Source organism: Leptinotarsa decemlineata, unplaced genomic scaffold (assembly GCF_025532065.1).
Source record: "Leptinotarsa decemlineata unplaced genomic scaffold, Ldec_3_MD MMD2_tig00026294_RagTag_RagTag, whole genome shotgun sequence".
NCBI classification, from domain to species: domain Eukaryota; kingdom Metazoa; phylum Arthropoda; class Insecta; order Coleoptera; family Chrysomelidae; genus Leptinotarsa; species Leptinotarsa decemlineata.
In genome coordinates, this window is record NW_027412674.1 from 253,733 (window position 1) to 273,325 (window position 19,593).

General features: G+C 34.3%; 1 protein-coding gene across 2 annotated transcripts in view; it reads left to right on the forward strand.

The window, feature by feature from the left end:
- Positions 1-19,593, forward strand: part of dtn (transmembrane protein 132C dtn) — a 237,620-nt gene that overhangs the window by 153,442 nt on the left and 64,585 nt on the right. For both annotated transcript variants that reach the window (XM_074180116.1, XM_074180115.1), the window contains exon 6: positions 12,521-12,664. In XM_074180116.1, the coding sequence (XP_074036217.1) occupies positions 12,521-12,664 (144 nt within the window). The remainder of the gene's footprint in view (positions 1-12,520; positions 12,665-19,593) is intronic.

A 19,593-nucleotide genomic window follows, 5' to 3' on the forward strand; every position in this document is an offset into this window, starting at 1 on the left:
TTACATTTTCAACTCGGCCACTGATAATTGAACCTTCTAACTTTGCAGATTACAATGTCAGATTACTATAGAAACAAATCATTTAACATATTCGGAACGATATAGGTGTTGTGCCAAAGCTATTTCCGGGTTATTTGACCGTGGTCTGCAGGTTTTTATGTCTGACTTTTCGAAAATTACTGTTTAACGTATAGTTCAAGTAAACGATATAGTGTTACCTACCTTCCAACAGCTCTCCTTCAATAATATAGTTATAATAATAGTTACACAACTAATTTCGTTATTCAATAATCATTTCTGATTATATAAAAATCACAATAACAATATATATATATATATATATATATATATATATATATATATATATATATATATATATATATATTTCAATATTAAATTCTACAAAAAGGATTTGAAGCTTTATATCTTCTATTAATTATCTGCGAGCGCTTTCGACAGTTGGTAGTACTGTCATCTTCTGGCACTCCTCAAACTGAACTGGTCATCCTGTTGTCTGTCTCTTTATACGGTCAGAGCGTCTTGTTCCTCGAGGAACAAGTACAAATCAAAACACAACAAGATCTCACATTCAATATATTAAACAAAACCATACACATTCCTAGAGAAGATCTAACACGAAGAAGAGTACCTGATGCAGAACAAATACAGGCAAATTTACCTAAAGTACCTGAAATACCTGAGTTAAGACACTCTGACCGTATAAAGGGACAGACAACAGGATGACCAGTTCAGTTTGAGGAGTGCCAGAAGATGACAGTACGACCAACTGTCGAAAGCGCTCGCAGATAATTAATAGAAGATATAAAGCTTCAAATCCTTCTTGTAGAATTTAATATTGAAATATATTTATATATTACAATGTAGGTTTTCACGGATGGTAGAATATGATGTGTTGTTCTTCCGGGTGTTCATCCGTTGGGTACTATTCGATAGTCGACGTTTCGCCATCATCTCAGATGGCATTATCAAGACGAGTTACTGCTTCGCTTCGAGAGGTGTAACTGATGTTAGGTTCTTCTTGTGGTGTTTTTATATGGTTTCGCTTGCGTAAGTTGTATGGATTTGTTACCTGTTTTCCTACCTGACGGTTGTTGATGGCTTTTGGTAGTTCTCCTACCTGTTTTTCTACCTGAGGGTTGTGAATGGCTTCTGGCGGTTCTCCTACCTGCGATGGTTCATTATCAATTTGTGGTTGTCTTTGGTGGTTGTTTTTAATTATTGATTTCCAAATCCTTGGGATGTTTAGTGAGTCATCCCTTTTGTTGATGAGGCCTTGCTTTTCGATTTCGATTGCTTCCCTGATTTGTCGAATTCTTGGGTTTTGCACCTGTGCTATCTGTTTCGTGGACTCAAAATTAATCTTGTGACCTGTTTGTAGATGGTGTTGAAAGAGGGCAGAGGAGGTTTGTTTTGTTCTTATCGAGTTTTTGTGCTCCTGGGTTCTGGCAGATATACGTCTGTTGGTCTGACCGATATATTGTTGTCCACAGTCCTCGCATGTGATGCTATATACTCCTTGGTTTTCTAGGGAGATTCTCTCTTTCGGTCTGGGCAGCCAACTGGATATCGTTTTGTGTGGTTTGTAGGTTGTCCGAATGTTTTTACGTCTTAGTATTCTCCCGATTTTGTCGGTCACACCTTTGATATAAGGTAGTGTTACAGATTGTCTGTCGTGTGGAGAGTCTTCTCTTGATCTAGGGGATGTTTTTTTGGTTCTTCTTTGTCTGTCGATGGCCTTTTGAATGATCTTTGGTCCGTAACCATTTTGTCGCAGAGCCGTTGTTGTCTCCTCCAATTCTGTTGCCCTGTTTGTTGGTTCTGTTAGGCGGAAACTGCGGGATATTAACGTGTTGGCTACGGATTGTAGCTGGGTAGGGTGGTGGTGTGATGCTGCTTGTAGGTAGCGGTTGGTGTGTGTGGGTTTTCGGTAAACTGTATAACCCAAGTTGCCAGTTGGTTTTCGTGTTATGAGTAAGTCTAGGAAAGGTAGCTGCCTGTTCTCCTCTCTTTCGGTAGTGAACTGGATGCGGGGATGGATGTTGTTCAGGTAGGTCACAAACCGGTCTAGTTCTTGTTTTCCGTGGGGCCAGATGATGAATATATATATATATATATATATATATATATATATATATATATATATATATATATATATATATATATATATATATATATATATATCTCATTTATATAGATGAGTTGGAAAGTAGGGATTCAAATGATTGATTTATAATTGAAAATACTTCTGAATACTAATAGTATTTTTTTTCGAAAGCTTCTGATAATTCCTTTTCCATATTCTCTGTTTTACTACTACCTTCTAATCAAATTTTGGAAAATTATTTTAACACCTAATGCTTTGTTTCAATTTTTCCCAAATATACTTGATGGAATTGAAAACACAAAAATAGGGGGGAAGTCTTAGTATGGTGTGTCCATACTTTTCAGCAATACTTTCAAGGGCAAACGGTTTTATCTGTAAAACTTCAAGTAGTTGGTTGTGGTATAGTAATCTTCAAAATACAAATTGTTATCTATTGAAAAACTTTGTATTTCATCTTTCCATGAATGTTTATTCCATACTTTGATGAGCTGTCGCGAATGATAGGAAGCGTTGTCAAGAACTATTACACTAGTCGCATCCAAATTTGGGATCTATGTGTTTTCAAACCAAACTTAGAAAATATTAGCTTCCATATTCTTATGATAGTCAATATTGCAGTTCTCAAGTTGTTTCCACATAATTTCAAAGAAATCGGAACCCATCCTTTGCTTCCTCCACAATGCACAATGATTAGTCGCGATCCTTTGTTTGCAGGCATATTAGGTGTACACATTCTCGAACCATCACTCCACCCTTTCGTAACTATGTCGTGAGTGTCATGGCAAGTTTCGTCCAAATATTTAGTTATTTATTCTCAGTATTTGTTACGCAATTCCACTATTTTTGAGTTCCAACGACTTTGAGAGAGCATAATATCATTTACTTCGACTATACCTAGCTGTGATTACTTTGACGTGCTCTCTCTTGGGTCATATTGCCGCTCGATTTTTACTAGGGTGTACCCAGACCCTATGACTGTACGGAGACAAGTTCCAACATTATGCCTTGAGAAAAACTCGATTACTTCGACCGTTACCTGTCTACCGCAGTAGTAGATGATACGTCAGATATAAACACCTGCAGACCATGGCCAGAAAAGCAGAAAAATAAATTTGACACAGTTATTTTCGGCCGTGAAAGTTCACTCTTTGATAGTGTTATAGAGAACAAAAATTTGGAACTGGTAGGTCGTCATCGAATGGAACTTAAAATAACAAACGTTTCATCTGCTACTGCGGCAGACATCCTCAGTGGTGAAGTATTGTGTTTTAAGGTTTTTGTTTTATCACTGACTAAGAAGGAGGATGACTCTTCGTTAATTCAAACGAAAATTAAGGATGATTGAGAAAACTAAAAAGTCAATCTGATTAGGTTCTTAAACTATCAGTTTCCCATGATTCTCACCATTTTTATCAACAAAGTAAGCATTTGAGGCACCAATAAATTAATTTTTCAAATCTAATAACATCAAAAGTGGATTTCCACTATTAAACCTACTGAGTCTTCAAATCAATCGATTCAAACAAGTGTGTGTGTTCAAACAAGTTACTATGTAGTGAAAGGCATCATGAGTAAAATGTGTTAAAATTGTTTTGTCATCATCAGGAATGGTGTTAATTATCGTTATCAAATAACGAGTCAGTGTATTAAATTTACGCATCCAAATCAATTGGTCAAAAATGTTACGGAGTCCTAGCTCCAAAGGCATTTAATGTACTTCCTAAGGAATTGAAAAACGAGACTTCCTTATTCAGATTCAAGAAAGGAATAAAACTCTTCAAGAAACAATCTGATCGATATGAGATTCGTGCACTAATTGTGAACTGAAACAATAAAATAAATAAAATTCAAAAAAGTTAGATAGAAAAACAATAATTTTATTATTGTTTTGATTGTTCACCATAATTTCCACATTTTCATTACATACTGATAATATTCTTACATGTACACATTTATTCAAGCGTAATGATATCATAAGCTCTGTTATTATCAACTTCAAATATGCTTCTAACACTTTCAATAATTACCAAGTTCTCCACCACTCCTTAAATTTATATATATATATATATATATATATATATATATATATATATATATATATATATATATATATATATACCTTTTTTAATTTGAATTTTAATAGTTATTTTTATATTGTAACTTATACATGTATATACATTTTACATATAAATTAATTTTAGATTCTTCTTTTTAAATTTTGATTTCTTATATTACTATGAATGTTTATATTGTTATATTACTTTATATTAGCCTTATATATGTATGTATATCCACACACACAAGAAGTACTGCTTTATTTATAATATCTACCCTTATATTACTGTGTTCTTTGAAAATATTTTCCATTCATGTGACGTATTTTTTGTGATTAGAGAACAAAGTACAAAAGTACAAATAGTTCAAAACTTATACAGTGCATTTCTTTAATGTCCCCCCTCATTTTTTGAACGGGTCAACTTAAAAATTGAAATTTGGGATAATGAAATTAATGCATGAATACTTTATTTTGAAGTGAAATTGACAGATAAAACTTTCAAGATGGCAACTGGTCGCCATCTGGGAAAAAAATTCAATGGAAAGGGGGGTCTTGTGACACACCTTTTTAAAGCTCCTGATAAATGCTTCACGACCCTAGAATATAATGTCAATATCTTCAACCACCACCAAATGGCGGAACTTTTAATAATTGCCTGAATACATTGACATTTAAATAACTAACATAATACCCTTGCAATCTTGTAATACCCTTGAGGTCAGTTCAGAAGATGCTCGAAATGGTTGCCTTGAACTTCTTGACATATGAACAGCCATTCCGATATTTCAAGTCGAACATTTTCGAACACAGTAACGTCAATATCTCTACAAATATTAATTATTCTCTGCCGTATATCCAATACTGAAGCAGGTTCAGATTCGTATACCAACAAAATGGAGTATTTATGCATTAATTTCATTATACCAAATTTCAATTTTTTGAGTTGATCCGTTAAAAAAATAAAAGGGAGGGACATTTGAGAAAGACACTGTATATGGTGTTCGTAAAGGGAGATAATTTCAAATAAACTGATTACTGCTGAATGATTGAATATGGAAAAGATAAGACTTTTTCATGCTCCAAAAAACCCTTCTATTTGCATCGGAAAATCACATTTCACTGTAATATTTATAATGTAAGATTCAGTTCAATAACGTCACCGAAGCTCGAAACTGAATTTTTCAAACATTGTTTTCCACTGGAACCTGAATGTCGTTCACAAAATTCAAATTAATCGTCAACATATATCTTTTTGGTCAATCTTGTTTTTTATTTGTTCATTCTTCTATATAAACTTGAAACATTTCAGATGTGTAATGATGGCAATATTTCGATAAGGTTAATAAAATTAGGGCAGCATTTTTGAGGTTGAGTGAAACAACATTTCAGTTTCAAATAAAATGTACTTTATTTTCTTTTGTTTATTAGCCCTTGGTCACAAATATGAAGTGTGGCATTTATGTATGAAATGAAGGTGATTATTATTATTCAGAGTTGAGTATTTACTTTCCAAGTTCTAGTCTTTATAATCTAACAAAACACCCGAGATATTTTCAGTATTATTGAAGTGATTCAAGTACCAGTACTTCTTTCATGAAAGTATTCAGATCACAGTACTGAAAGTTCCTAATATAACTCTTTAGAGTTCTATATTCGACTCCTAAACAAATTGACAACCGACTTACTAGAAAAACATACTGAGGTGGTGAAAATTTTCATTGCCAAGTTTCCACCTTGTTGAATGTAAAACTTCATACCTATACCTATGAAATAGGGATTCAATAAATTGTATCTTGACTGTATAAATTTCCTATCATCGATTTTCAATTTCGAATCGTTTGAGAAAACGAGAAAAAACCATGCTGTGTGAAATATCCTAAACCTGCTGCCCACTATCACAACATACGTACTCCTTGGGAATATACTACGCTCAACGTCACAGGAATAAGGTGTGCAACAAAGTGGTTCGCAAGAACGATGAAATACGGCGGACCCCATATTGGCCATTCAAATAAAACCGGATGCCATCCCAACTTACAGCGAAACGTAATTTATTACATAATGTCCTTCGACATTATTGTCATAAAATATGTACAGAATATACCTTCTAGTGTGTTCCTTTATGCATAATTTCAATATCTCGCTCCGTGGCTTTCTTGAGTATTTTTATGCTACCGGTCTTTTGTGTGAAATATATTCCCCTTCTTTACTGAATGAGGTTCAGGTTCAAGTTCTACAAAAATTGAATATACAGAGTGGCTCTTAGTAACACCAGTCATGTCAAATTCTTTGAACTCGTAGTCTAACATGTAATTAATTCGATTACGTACACTTTTTCTATAATAATCTGTTATATAGGGGGTTGTTGCTAACATACTGATATTTGAGGAGGTCCCATTTTGAAAAAAAACTGCAGGTCTTATTAACTTTCGATCTACAGATATTATATAAAATGATTTGAAATCCCTGAAAAAGCTAATAAAAAGACGAATTAAAAATGAATAGCTGAAAACAAAAAAAATATATTAAGGAAAAAAACCTGAAATGAAATAATAGTAAAATAAAATACAGGTAAAAATAGAACAATTGAACAAAAAATAAAAATAAAAAGTTGAGAGATTCCAAGCCAAGTTACTTCACGTCGTTTCGATTGTTAGTATCTACAATCGTCTTCGGGTGATGACTGGACTGATTCCTCCGAGAGATGACTATTTATGGGTCATTCGAGTACTTTCACTTATCTCCGCTTTCCTTTTTCTACTTCGCCGGTTCAGTAGGAGATGACCGTTTGACGAGAGTTGACCATTTTTCGCTTGATTATGTAGTTCCATGTGTTACGTATCTCTACGCTAGCTTGGCTGAATACGTTCTTGGACAACATGTATGCGGCTTCTTTGAATTTCCTCCTGAACCAATGTTCCTCCCTGTGTATGATCTCAGTTTGGGACCACTCGATGTTATGTTGATGGGTTCAAACATGCTCTGCTATTCCTGATTTGCTGATTTCCCCTCGCTATGTGTGTTTCTTGTGCTTGGCAATGTGAATATTCAATGCATCCGGTAAATGCAATTCTTGGAATCGCAGTCCGCGTTTCGTGGCCTGGTTTTCGTGAGGCTGCTACGGAAAGTGTTTCCGGATCTGAAGCAGGTTCTTCTCATCCTTTCCGATAATCCTCTGATGTAGGTTTTGACAGCTTCTCCTCCTTGCGAGGCTACTGCTGACTTTTAGCCAAAGTCTATTCCACCATCGTTTCGGAGTAGCCATTCCTTTGAAGATCATTTTTGGTGATGTCTAGTTCCTTCTCGAGACCTTCCTTTGTATTACAGAGCCCGAAAGCACGTTCTTATAGAGTCTTGATGATTCCTTTTTTAGTCGATTGATGGTGGTTACTCGAAGTACTCGAATGACCCATAAATATCCATCTCTTGGAGGAATTAGTCCAGTCATCACCCGAAGACGATTGTGGATACTAACAATCGAAACGTCGTGAGTAACGTGGCTTAGAATGTATAAACTTTTTATTTTCTATTTTTTGTTCAATTGTTTTATTCTTGTATTTTATTTCACTATTATTTCATTTCAGGTTTTTTGATCTTTTTCTGCCAATCTTCTTCGGTAATATTGAATACTTCTTCTTTGATTAGCTCTATTACCTTCTTCTCAAATTTTGGAAAATTATTTTTACGCCTGATGCTTTGTTTGAATTTTTCCCTAATCAACTCGATGGGATTTAAAACAAAAATAGGGGGAAGTCTCAGTATGGTGTATCCATACTTTTCAGCAATACTCTCAAGGGCTTACACTTTTTCAAATGTTTTTGTCTGTAGAACTTCAAGTAATTGGTTTATGGTCTAGTAATCTTCAAAATATAAATTGATATCCATTAAAAAACTTTGTATTTCATCTTTCCTCGAATATTATTCGTTACTTTGATGAGCTGTCGCAAATGATGTCAAGAGCTATAATACTATTCGCATCCAAATTTGGAATCAATGTATTTTCAAACTATTCCTCGGAAATATTAGCATCCATGTTCTTATAATAGTCCTCAAGTTTTTTTACACAGAATTTCAAAGAATACGGAAGCCATTCTTTACTTCCTTCACAATGCACAATGATTAGTCGTGATCCTTTGTGCTGGCATGTTAGGCGTACACATTCTCGAACCATAAGTCCACCCTTTCGTAACTATGTGTCGTGAGTGTCATACCAAGTTTCGTCCAAATAGAAAATTTGCCATTGTTCTTGTCTAAATTCAGTTATTTGTTCTAAGTATTTGTTAGGCAATTCCACTATTTTTCTGCTTTCCATAACTGCTTGACGTTTGTTCATTATTCTTAATCTAAATCGTAGTTTCTTTATCACAGCAGCTCACGTTATGGCCGGAAGTATTCAATTTTTTCCTTATGATTCCAGTTGTAGGAGTCTCATTGCTTTTGTAACAGTTGTTTATTGTTTTTTTTTTCAATGAATCACATCGCGTCTTGTGTTCGTAAGGTTTGTTTTTGACTATTTTATTTACAGTTGAGAAAGGAATCTTGGTCAAATCTGTTATTGCTTGTAATTCGGTAATTTGTAAATTTGGTTTCCCTCGAAACCAAATTTGAGATATAATATACATTATATACATTAAAACATACTCTCTGTGTATCAATATTCAAATACATCCGAATCTTATTCATGTAATTATGCCTGCACCAATATCGAATTTCAACACTCAAATCGCGATCAGTTCCTGAACTGAACACGACGGCGATTAATTTTATGACTCTTCAGCCAATCATTAAACTCGGTTAGTAAAAATTAACCAATACGAACCGCCAAGTCTACTTCAATTTTGTATCTGTGCATGATCTACATATCTTTGTAAAGAATTTATTTTGAACTTGATTTCTTTCTTTCGTCCTTCGGAAATTTCCCATGATATTTTCAGTTAGTGATTTGAAAAAAAAAATTGACCAAGTTTCTTTCTTCTTATGAAAATAAATATATCTTTAGGATCATTCATATTATTATCAATTTCCATTTCTGGATTTGACACTTCTGCCGAGGGGAAGTGTTATGGAAGTAAGTTATGAGTTATTGTTTATTTTTTCCTAGTAAAATAACTACAGAATTGTGCCTAACCTAAGAAAAACAGCGAAACAAAAGGTGAAGTGTTAGGTCAGTTGTAATTGAAAAATGATTAGGGTCTATACCTGTCAGTTTGCATCCACGAATGGCCGAATTCAAGTTTTGAAATTTGAGATCAATAATTAAAAATGAATAATTTATCATAATACGAAACCAACTAGCTGGCTATCCCTGAAAAAAATTAAGTCGATTACTTCGACCGTTACCTGTCTACCGCAGTAGTAGATGATACGTCAGACATAAACAAAAGTAAAGTTTGCAATGAAGGCATGAGCGAAATTTCTAAATCAACCGCAGTTTTCATCTATTGCATACATATTTTACTCCAAGCACTTAGAAGTTGTAGAAATGTTTTTTAATGCAAATTCTTGATGTTATTTCATTTCTTACTACATATTACTGTATCCATTGTGAAAATTTTGACTCTGCCAAAATAAAATACAAACCGTTTAAATGTTGCCACCTCACTTCTATTATATCCGATTGAATTCATCTCGGAAGAAATTGAAAGTGATGTAGCATATAAAAATAATAACTTTGAATGTGAACAATATTCTTTCAACTATATAGAAATTGGAAAACGAGATAGATATTGAGTTGTGTGAAAGATATTTTCCGGTTTTTTTTATCCGTAGTGTGTAAGTTTTTATGCCTGACGTTTCGTCTACCACTGCGGTAGACATTATCAAAGATGATGTGATGACGGCCGCGTGGAGAAACAGTTATGAAATGGTAACTTTATTTTATGAATGAGCTTTTTTTCCCCGTGGCTGGCGCCCCAGTTGGATTATTTGAAAATCCTTTCTTATTGCACATCTACAACATAAAACAATCCTACATAGAAACGTGAAACGAAGTATCAGAAAAAAAATTAAATTAATTATGATTTTTGGGAAAGTTTTTGGCTTTCTACTACTCCAACTTGATACAAAAAACAAGGAAAGGAAGGAAGTAATCAATTTCAAAATAAGTAACACTCTACATGGATGTGTAGATCATGCAAAGAAGTAACTTTCAGACACAAACTGAAAGAAAGTCCTCCTGAAATAGCTACTTTCATGTAAACATTGAATTACACGGAAGAAAAAAAATCCTTTCGAAACAAATACTTCTACTCAGTTTGTATTTCAAACATTCGTTGTGGAATAAAAATCAGATATCATTCACATGAGTTCTACTTCAAATGAATGGTAATAAATTGCACTTACATGGAACACTGTCACCCTCACTGGTATACACCGATGTTTCGCCTTAAGACACTTGCCCCAAGGCTCTTCAGTACCAAATTTGATAACATTATAGTAAATACACACAGTTCATTCATAAATTACGATTTTTAATGTCACGGAATAAGCTTAATCTGCTTATGTCATCGATGACAAGCAAAAATTAATCACTCCTAAAAATATAACCCCTTCAATTCTAATTATGATTCTAAAAGCATAATTCTGAAAGTTATTTATAGATATTTAATAATTGATTTTTTTTCAAGGAAGTAATACAAATCATGAAATTATGAAACAACAAAAATTAATTGGCGCTCCGGGGCGACTTCATTGATTCCAGTGGCGCATTTGCTTTTTCAGCTGCAGGAAAACCTGCAGCACCACATCATCTGAAGATCTAGATCTACCAATGTCCTCTCTTTCATAAAACAAAATGTAGGCTGTCTCCAGAGGCTCCAATAAATTCAATACATCGCCAGAACACTTCGTGACACGACTATCATCAAACTTAAACCAGTCTGTTTCTTCTGTGACCAATGCGTAATAATGACCAGATTCAACGCCAGGACTACAGTGAACAATGACTGCATAAAGATTATAATAGTGGTCTGTTAGATTGAAGTATTCATCTATTTCGAACCTTCGTAAGAGTTTAGTGCTTCCGCAGAGGTTGAGTCATGTTTGAGATCTTCAGTGTTATCAGATTGACTGGTGCCTCAGCTTTACTTGTTTTCTTATAATAGTCAGTTAGTTTGGCGAATGTTTGGCAATACAGTTGATCATTACCGGTTAAAAGTTTCATTTTCAAATGATTCAACAATAAACTTTGCACGGACTGGTTATCAGTCATATTAGGAAACGCTAGTTGGAAGTTCCAGAAAATCACATACGTTTTTGCTACCTCTTGAACATTTACTACAAAGTAAACAAGTGACGCTTTTTCCAGCAAAAGATCTAAAAACACAAGACGAAATACAATGTACTGAATCATTCAATCCAAGGCGTTCAGGATTATTGATTCTGCTTTTTTTTTTCTCACGAAGAGTATTCAACCCTAAGACCCTAAGAATTCGGAGCAATCCACTTGTTGTCCTAACGAGTATCTAGTAGACTTCAAAGACTTCAGGAAATCGGTTGGTGGGAAAGATGATACATTCTTACAAACCTGCCACTGCATAAACAATTATTTGAGTTTGGTGAATAAGTAGGAAACATTCTCGTTCTCGTTCATCGTTAAAACCTCGTTCTTGAAATTCTTCGTCATGAAACCCACTTGTGAAATGCTATCCATGTAGCAGGTGTTTGCTAAATTATCTACTCCAATTTTCTTCTCAAGATTTTCAGAACAACAGTCTACTGAAAGTTGAATTTTTTTGAGTTGTATTCGTATTTAATGTAAGTTTCGAGAATTTTAAATTCATGTTTCATTTCAGCTATCACTGTATCAATATGTATTATCAAGCTTAGAATAGCTATAATTTAATTAATTCAAGATAACTCCAGTAAATCGTGTGTTCTCATTGGCTTGAAATAATACGAAAAAAGTAATCAATTATATTTGTTGTTATTTGAAATGTCGATACAAAGAACATTTTTCTGTAAGCATGTAACTAAATCATAACAATAAAATTCATAAAACCCAGTAAATCAATGTGTTATAACATTTGCAGTGTTGAAAGTTATAAATTGTATTCCTGAATGAAGGACCTATTTTGATGAGGAACCACAGGACTGACAAGAAATGTGTACTGTTTTAAAACACATGCCGATGAATATAGTCGTACAAATTCCCCTGCAATATTTTGTAAAAGCATAACACAACTCCAGTCCGTACAATGGAACACTGAAATCACGCCCATTTGACGATTTTCTTCTCTTACATCATTAATTATCAATCATCTGTAGATTTTTGTTCGTCGTTTTCACTTCAATCACATTGTCTCTAGAGCGCTCATCAGATTTTATTTCTTTTGTTTCAGAATTGGGAAGTCCTCAATACAGCAGTCTTGACAGGGCTTCAGGTGTCCCAAACAATGAAAATATTCATCGTCTCACAAGCAGGAAAAGCAGCCGACGTGACTTACCAAGCATCATGTCACTCGGAAGATGAAAGTGTTTTAAAGGTACGTGTATTGAAATAACGTCAAATTTCTAAGACTGCATCTGTATCTGTCGAGTAGGGAGGGTGAGTGTAAGCCCACAGTACTTAGGCCACATGTGACTTATTGTACATCATCCCGAGGAGTTGCCCTCCTAGGTCATCGTCCATCCTGTCCTTTCCAGGAAAGTGACCCGGTCACTAGAGGACATCTCCTTTATATCGGCAGGTGTAGGCCAAGACTCGCCGAACACACACTCTCTTATTGACGATAACTCCGGACACTCGCATAGGACATGCCTAACAGTTTGATCTTCCTGTTCAAACATCCTGTATAGAGGTGTGTCCACTAGCCCCATATTATGGAGGTGAATTTCTAAGGTTGTCAGAGTTAGTATTGTTATCTGTCAAGCTTTCAGTAAATTTATTACCTTCATCAGGATAACAAAAATAGATACTTATTTTATATAGATATAAATATGAAATAAGAGGCATAACAATTTTTAAAAATGCCAGATTTTGGCAGAGTGTCATGTGGAAAAAGTCTAACTACTAGATGATTTTTTTATCTTTCTCGTATTTGAGTAAAAATGTATAACTTTGGCTCCAAATTGTTGAGATCTGTTTTCTTGTTCCTGTTGTTCTTCATTATTGATGTAGGTCATTTCTAAAAATGTTTTTTCAGTTAGGTTGGTTTTTCTAACCAAAATTTGTGGGTTCCCATATTCCATTCTGTGATACTCCGTTTTGACGTATTCACTCAATGCGCAAGAATTAACGTTTCGTCTGCATTCGCTGTTGTGTGGACTTATACGACACGTAAGGGGCCTAGAAGTCTGTCTTATATATCTTTTCAGTTTCTCCAGTTTCTCCAACTTCCCATTTTGGGAGGTTGCATGAACGAGAAAACAGATCTTAACAATTTGAGCCAAATTTATATACATTTTTACTCTTATTTCTGTTCGTTGTGTTCCAGTTTCTGTATTATTCTCCCGTTAGTAAGTGTTCCATATTTATATCTACATAAAATAAGTATCTTGTAATCTATTTCAGTTGTCCTGCACAGTTAATGAATTTAACGAAAGATAACAATAGCACTCATGAAAGTGGCAAACCATAGACACGTGTTTCGGGCTTTTGACCCATCATCAGTATGGTACAGCCAAGTGTAAGGAAGGGCAACACTTGGTTACCAGAAGATAGAAATACAAATGCACGGAGCCACCAACAGGAGCCAATCGCACATTTGTGGTTTCAGTTGATAGATCTTGTGTTTACAAGAAAATTATCGAAATCACCACGTAGGCAGCTATAGCTACCTGCGTGACATCCGGGTCCAGGAAATTATACAAATATGAAAGTTATTGAGTGTCTTGATATAGAAACAGAAGTTAATATCGGACATAGCACTCATGAAAGTGCTATATATATATATATATATATATATATATATATATATATACAGCACTTGGCTGTACCGTACTGACGAAGGCTAAATAGCCAGAAACACGTGTCTACGGTTTGCCCACTTTCATATGAATGCTTGTCCAAAAAATTCCTCTTCGTTGATAATACCATATCCGCTCAATACCCCATCTTCCATGTTTGATTTATATATATATATATATATATATATATATATATATATATATATATATATATATATATATATATATATATATATATATATATATATTCTAACCATACCTGCAGATGGAAAAGAAGAAATTTTGAACGTATTTGATTCATATGATCTCAATATCCAATTCACTATTGAAGAGGAAATAAACAACTCTATTCCTTTCCTCGATATGAAGTTATTGAGATCAGAACAAAATATTATCATCACTGAATGGTACAGAAAACCAACATCAAGTAATAGATTTATTAATTACCATTCCTATCATCCAAATAAAATGAAACTCAATTTAATAAAATCATTAAAAAACAGAATCATCAAAATACCCATTCCGATTTACGAAACCAAAGTTTGTCTAATTTCAGTAAAATTCTGATCCAAAATTCTTATCCTAAATCTTTAGTAAACAGAATTTTATTTTGTGAAAGAACAAACTTTCAAAATAATAATGAAGAAGTTGAACATAACAACGTTATACCTTCATTCATATATAAATCACTCCCATATATTCAAGAATTGACACCAAAATTAATTAATGTATTCCGAAATAATAACCTCAAAATATCTAAAACAAATGTCACTTCTATATCTAAATTATACAGTAAAGTAAAAGCTCCAATTTCAAATAAACAAAAATCTAATTTAGTATACAAAATTTCTTGTATGGATTGCTCTAAAACATATATAGGACAAACATCTAGACCTCTAAGTAGTCGTATCACTTCCCATAAGAGCGACTGTAGACGAAATGTTAATTCTTGTGCATTAACAGAATATGTTAATTCGGAGGATCATAAAATGAATTTTGAAAATCCAAATATTTTATATAGAGAAACCAATACAACTAAAAGAATATTTTTGGAAATGATACATATTAATAACGAAGAACATTCAATGAATAAACGAACTGATATTGATAGTCTTAGCAAAATTTACACGTACCTACTGAAATATGATAAAGAAAATAAAAGATCTAGTAATTCGAGTATCATTCAGAATTTTCCCACTTGACAAAAGTTTTATCAACTGTCATTATTCAATGTTTTTCTATCTGTTTTTGAACCATTTTATATTTTATTCTCACGTTAGTAAGTTCTCCATATTTATATATTTTTTACAAGATATATAATCTTATTATTGTAGTTGTCCTGACGAAGGTGTGAAATATACCGAAAGCTTGACATATAACAAAGAGTTTTCTTTGTAACAGCCCAGCTATTGACTGCAACCCCACGAATTAAACCGATTTATAGTTAATCCAGTCACTAATTATTCTGTTATATATATATATATATATATATATATATATATATATATATATATATATATATATATATATATATATATATATATATATATATATATATATATATATATATATATATATATAAGTCGTACTGTCATCTTCTAGGCACTCCTCAAACTGCAGGTACTCTTCTTTGTGAAGATCTTCTCTTGGAATGTGTATGGTTTTGAATGTTGAGGTCTTGTTGTGTTTTGATTTGTACTTGTTCCTCGATAAGTGATTTATGACTGTTAAATTTATGGATGTTCAAGTTTTCCCAAACGTCCATGCGGTTGACTTGTTTTATGAGTTTTATGTTCTCTGGTGGGGGGAAATTATGTTTGTTTTGTATGGCGTGTGTTGAAGTTTCACCCGTACAAAACACAAATTCTTCAAGAACTAGGCGATCATGATCCAGACCGACGAATTGAGTTTTGTGAACTCATGACTGAAAGAATTCGCGTTGAACCGAGAATGTTAATAAATATTTTTTCAGTGATGAATGTACTTTTATGCTGAATGGTAATGTAAATGAACAAAACTGTCGATACTGGAGTGATGCAAACCCCCATCGATTCAGAGAAGGTCACACTCAATATCCTGAAAAACTTAATGTTTGGGCAGGAATATTAGGCGATGCTTTAATTGATCCCTTGTTCATACCAGGCAATTCAAGTACCGACATTAATCTCGATATGCTGGAAAACACCATCGAACCTTCAATTGTGCATGAATTAGAGAACCAAGGGGACGACCAAAGCAACTTAGCTTTTCAACACCTTTCTAACCGACTCATGCGAAAGTCCTGTCACTGGAGATACTTAACGTTTTGATGCAGTAGGCTCTATTGCAAAATTTCCAAGGACCTCAATTTGGGTTACTTCATTCAGTAATCTTGGGGCATTCCTTTTTTATTTTGCACTGATCCCGTATCTCTAAACTTTTCAACTAAATCGCGGACGTGCACGTGACTTACATTTTTGTCCGGATGCCTTTCATGAAATATTTGAACTGTTTTTAAACAACACTAGTTCTGGAAGGCAAATATGAAAATTATCTCCACGCGATCAGGTATACTGTAAACCATCGTGACAACTACAGCTGAATGACAGTACAGATCATACAAATGATGAAAACTAATGACATTTGAAAGTCTCAAACAAACCAAAAATTATTGACTCTGACAGAACCCAAAAAACAGATCTTTCCAAATTGTTTTGCAAAAACGGCAAATTGAGTTTTTATTTAACAAAGAAAGTATCGACGGACACTTATCTAGTCCTGGAGGTAACATTACAAATAAAAAAGGCATAGTAAGCCGGCTGATATTAAAGTTTGTGCAGACTGACGATAGGCTGTATTATTGTTTACAAAACAACGGAACCCACTTTGAACATTTACTTAATTGACATTTTTAATAAATTTGTAGTTCAACAAAAATCCCATTGAATATTCTCTTCAACCCAAAGTAATTATTACTTCACCCTGTACAATTATTATTTATAGCATTGGATAACATTTTTTATAGTATTTTCAATGATTTATCACAAGTAAGGCATTGCAATTTAAACTTTTTGAGTTTTGGTGGGTGAGGCCTAGGGGGTTGATGGGGGTGAGTTCTCTTTCATGTCACTTTAGTTCCCCCTTACTATCCTAGAAACGGTTTCAAGCATTTTTCGATATCAGCTTTCGTTCGTGAGATATAGCCCATTGTAAGTTTTAAAATTGACACACTGTATTCCACAATTAATGGCGTCAATAGGTATTTCATTCGAATGAAAAATTTCGATGATGTCTCACACATACTTTGTTTTATTTAAATTTAAAAATAGGAAGCGCTCAATGAAACACCCTATACCTACACATTGACTACTATGTTCATTAGGTAGGTTATGTTGAAAACTCCCCAGGTAGTCTATGGAGCATAATGGCTATTCGCAATCCCTTCAGACATGAAACTTAGCAACCCATCTACTAAATTATTGAAACGTTCCTAAGGTACTTAAACATATTTAATATTATGTCGGAAATTATGACTTTCATCTGTAAGAGGTGAAACTGGGTGGCTCTCAAAGGTTGGATCTCTTCTACGAGAAAATATTGTTACGAATCTGAGATTTAAATAGAACGTCGCTGAAGTCCTCAGAAATTTGAACAATGTTTTTTCAGTTACAATCAATACCGACAATTTTTTAAATTATACTGAATGATTTCTGAGGAAAAGTTTCATTTAGTATAGGGCCATGATTTATATGGGATGAGCAAAGTGATTGCGGAAGGTGAAACTACCCAAAGAAGGTTGATAAAAACAATAAAATAAATGTGGAACTATTATAAAATTGTGAGAAATGATTAAATTGTAAGAAATACACTCAAACTATGAATAATTCAAAATTGCACTTGTGATATGTCACTGATTTGAAATGTCAAAACAAAAAACAAATTGCTCCCAGTGGTTGAAGCTGCTTTACCGTTGAACGTAGTAGGTAAAGGGATAAGCTACTGGATAGAATCAAAACGATTCAAACATCGCTTTGATATTGCTTTCTATGCGATACTTTTTTCTTTTTTGTCCCTATGTCACAGAATTCGATTCTTACACCATCTATCAACATGTGCGCAAAGTTGCGGTAATCTTTCCAATCGTGTCGACAAAACAAAAGAGAATCAGTGAAAACACCAGGGTTTCTGAGCATCTTCTTTGTGTGTGTTTTTACGAGTCATTTTAATAAAACACGTGAATTGGTGCGGTGGTAATGCGTCCGATTCTCAACAGAAAGGTCCCAACTGCGAATCCGCCTACGAGCAATAATTTTTCTTTCGAGAATTAATCTAGTTGAAGGCATACAATTTGAACTTCTTAAAAACTAACGAAGAATTTTAACGCGAAACCGATTGAAATGAATTAAACAGTAAATGCTAGTGGATTACCACATTACGTTCAATAATTAATAAGTCTGCAAAAGCTATTGTATAGTGAAACACGTATCGCGGTTTTGTAAACTGCTGAGTGAAAATCTCACAGTAAAGTGTTATTTAAATATGTTATCATAGATTTTCATTTATGATCGGACGATTCAAACACATTGATAATGTGTTGGCCGTTATACGTGATTTGTTGAAAAAATGAGGTGAATGATCAAATTTCGCGGACAACGTACATTCGATGAACGATATTTTCATTCTTTCATATTGGTACACTCGTCTCGAACATATGTTCACAGTTTCAGCTGTTTAGCATGTTTTCAAATATCAACGACAAACAAGGTCGCAAAGCTGAGGCTTTTGCAATTAGCAGCGGACTTAGGTTAGGTTAGGTTATGTCCAAAATGAGTGGGTCTATTCGACTCTCCACCGCAACCCGCAAGAGTTTATTGTGGCTTCCTAATGAAGCCGATTAGTTTGTATGGTGAGTGGTCTTCCAGGTCAGATGGTAAAAACCTGATTCATTCTTCCAGCGGGGCAGGCCCAAGGTATGTGCTCTGATGTTTCATCATTTTCCAAACAGAGGCGACACACACTGTCTTCCGACAGTCCAAGACTCTGCATATGATGATTCAAATGACAGAGACCTGTAAGAAGGCGTATTAGACATTGTAGTTCATCCCTACTGTAGTCTAACAACTGTTTGGTATCAAGCTTCGAAGGGTGAATAAACGCCTAGGAGTGAACCAATCCTGGAAGATTCTGCCAGAAGTCCATATATCTTATTGCCATCCAGGTGTTCAATGTTTGTTTGGCAAAGCCTAATGCGATGCGATAATGCGATTGCCCTCTTGGCCAGTATGGCCAGGAATCCAGACCAGAGACAATCTTCCTATCGAGGAGAGTCGTTTTTGGCCATTTGCTACCAATTTAGACGTTGCTCGTTAAAACCAAGAGCTTCCAACGCCGCTTGACTCGCCTAGAATATTTTAATTGACTTGTGTATGAAGTTGGATTCTTCCAATCTCTCCGCACGCAATTCAATAGCGTAAATTTCCGCTTGAAATACAGTGGCATAGGTTCCTAGGCAGGTTGATATCTCTGT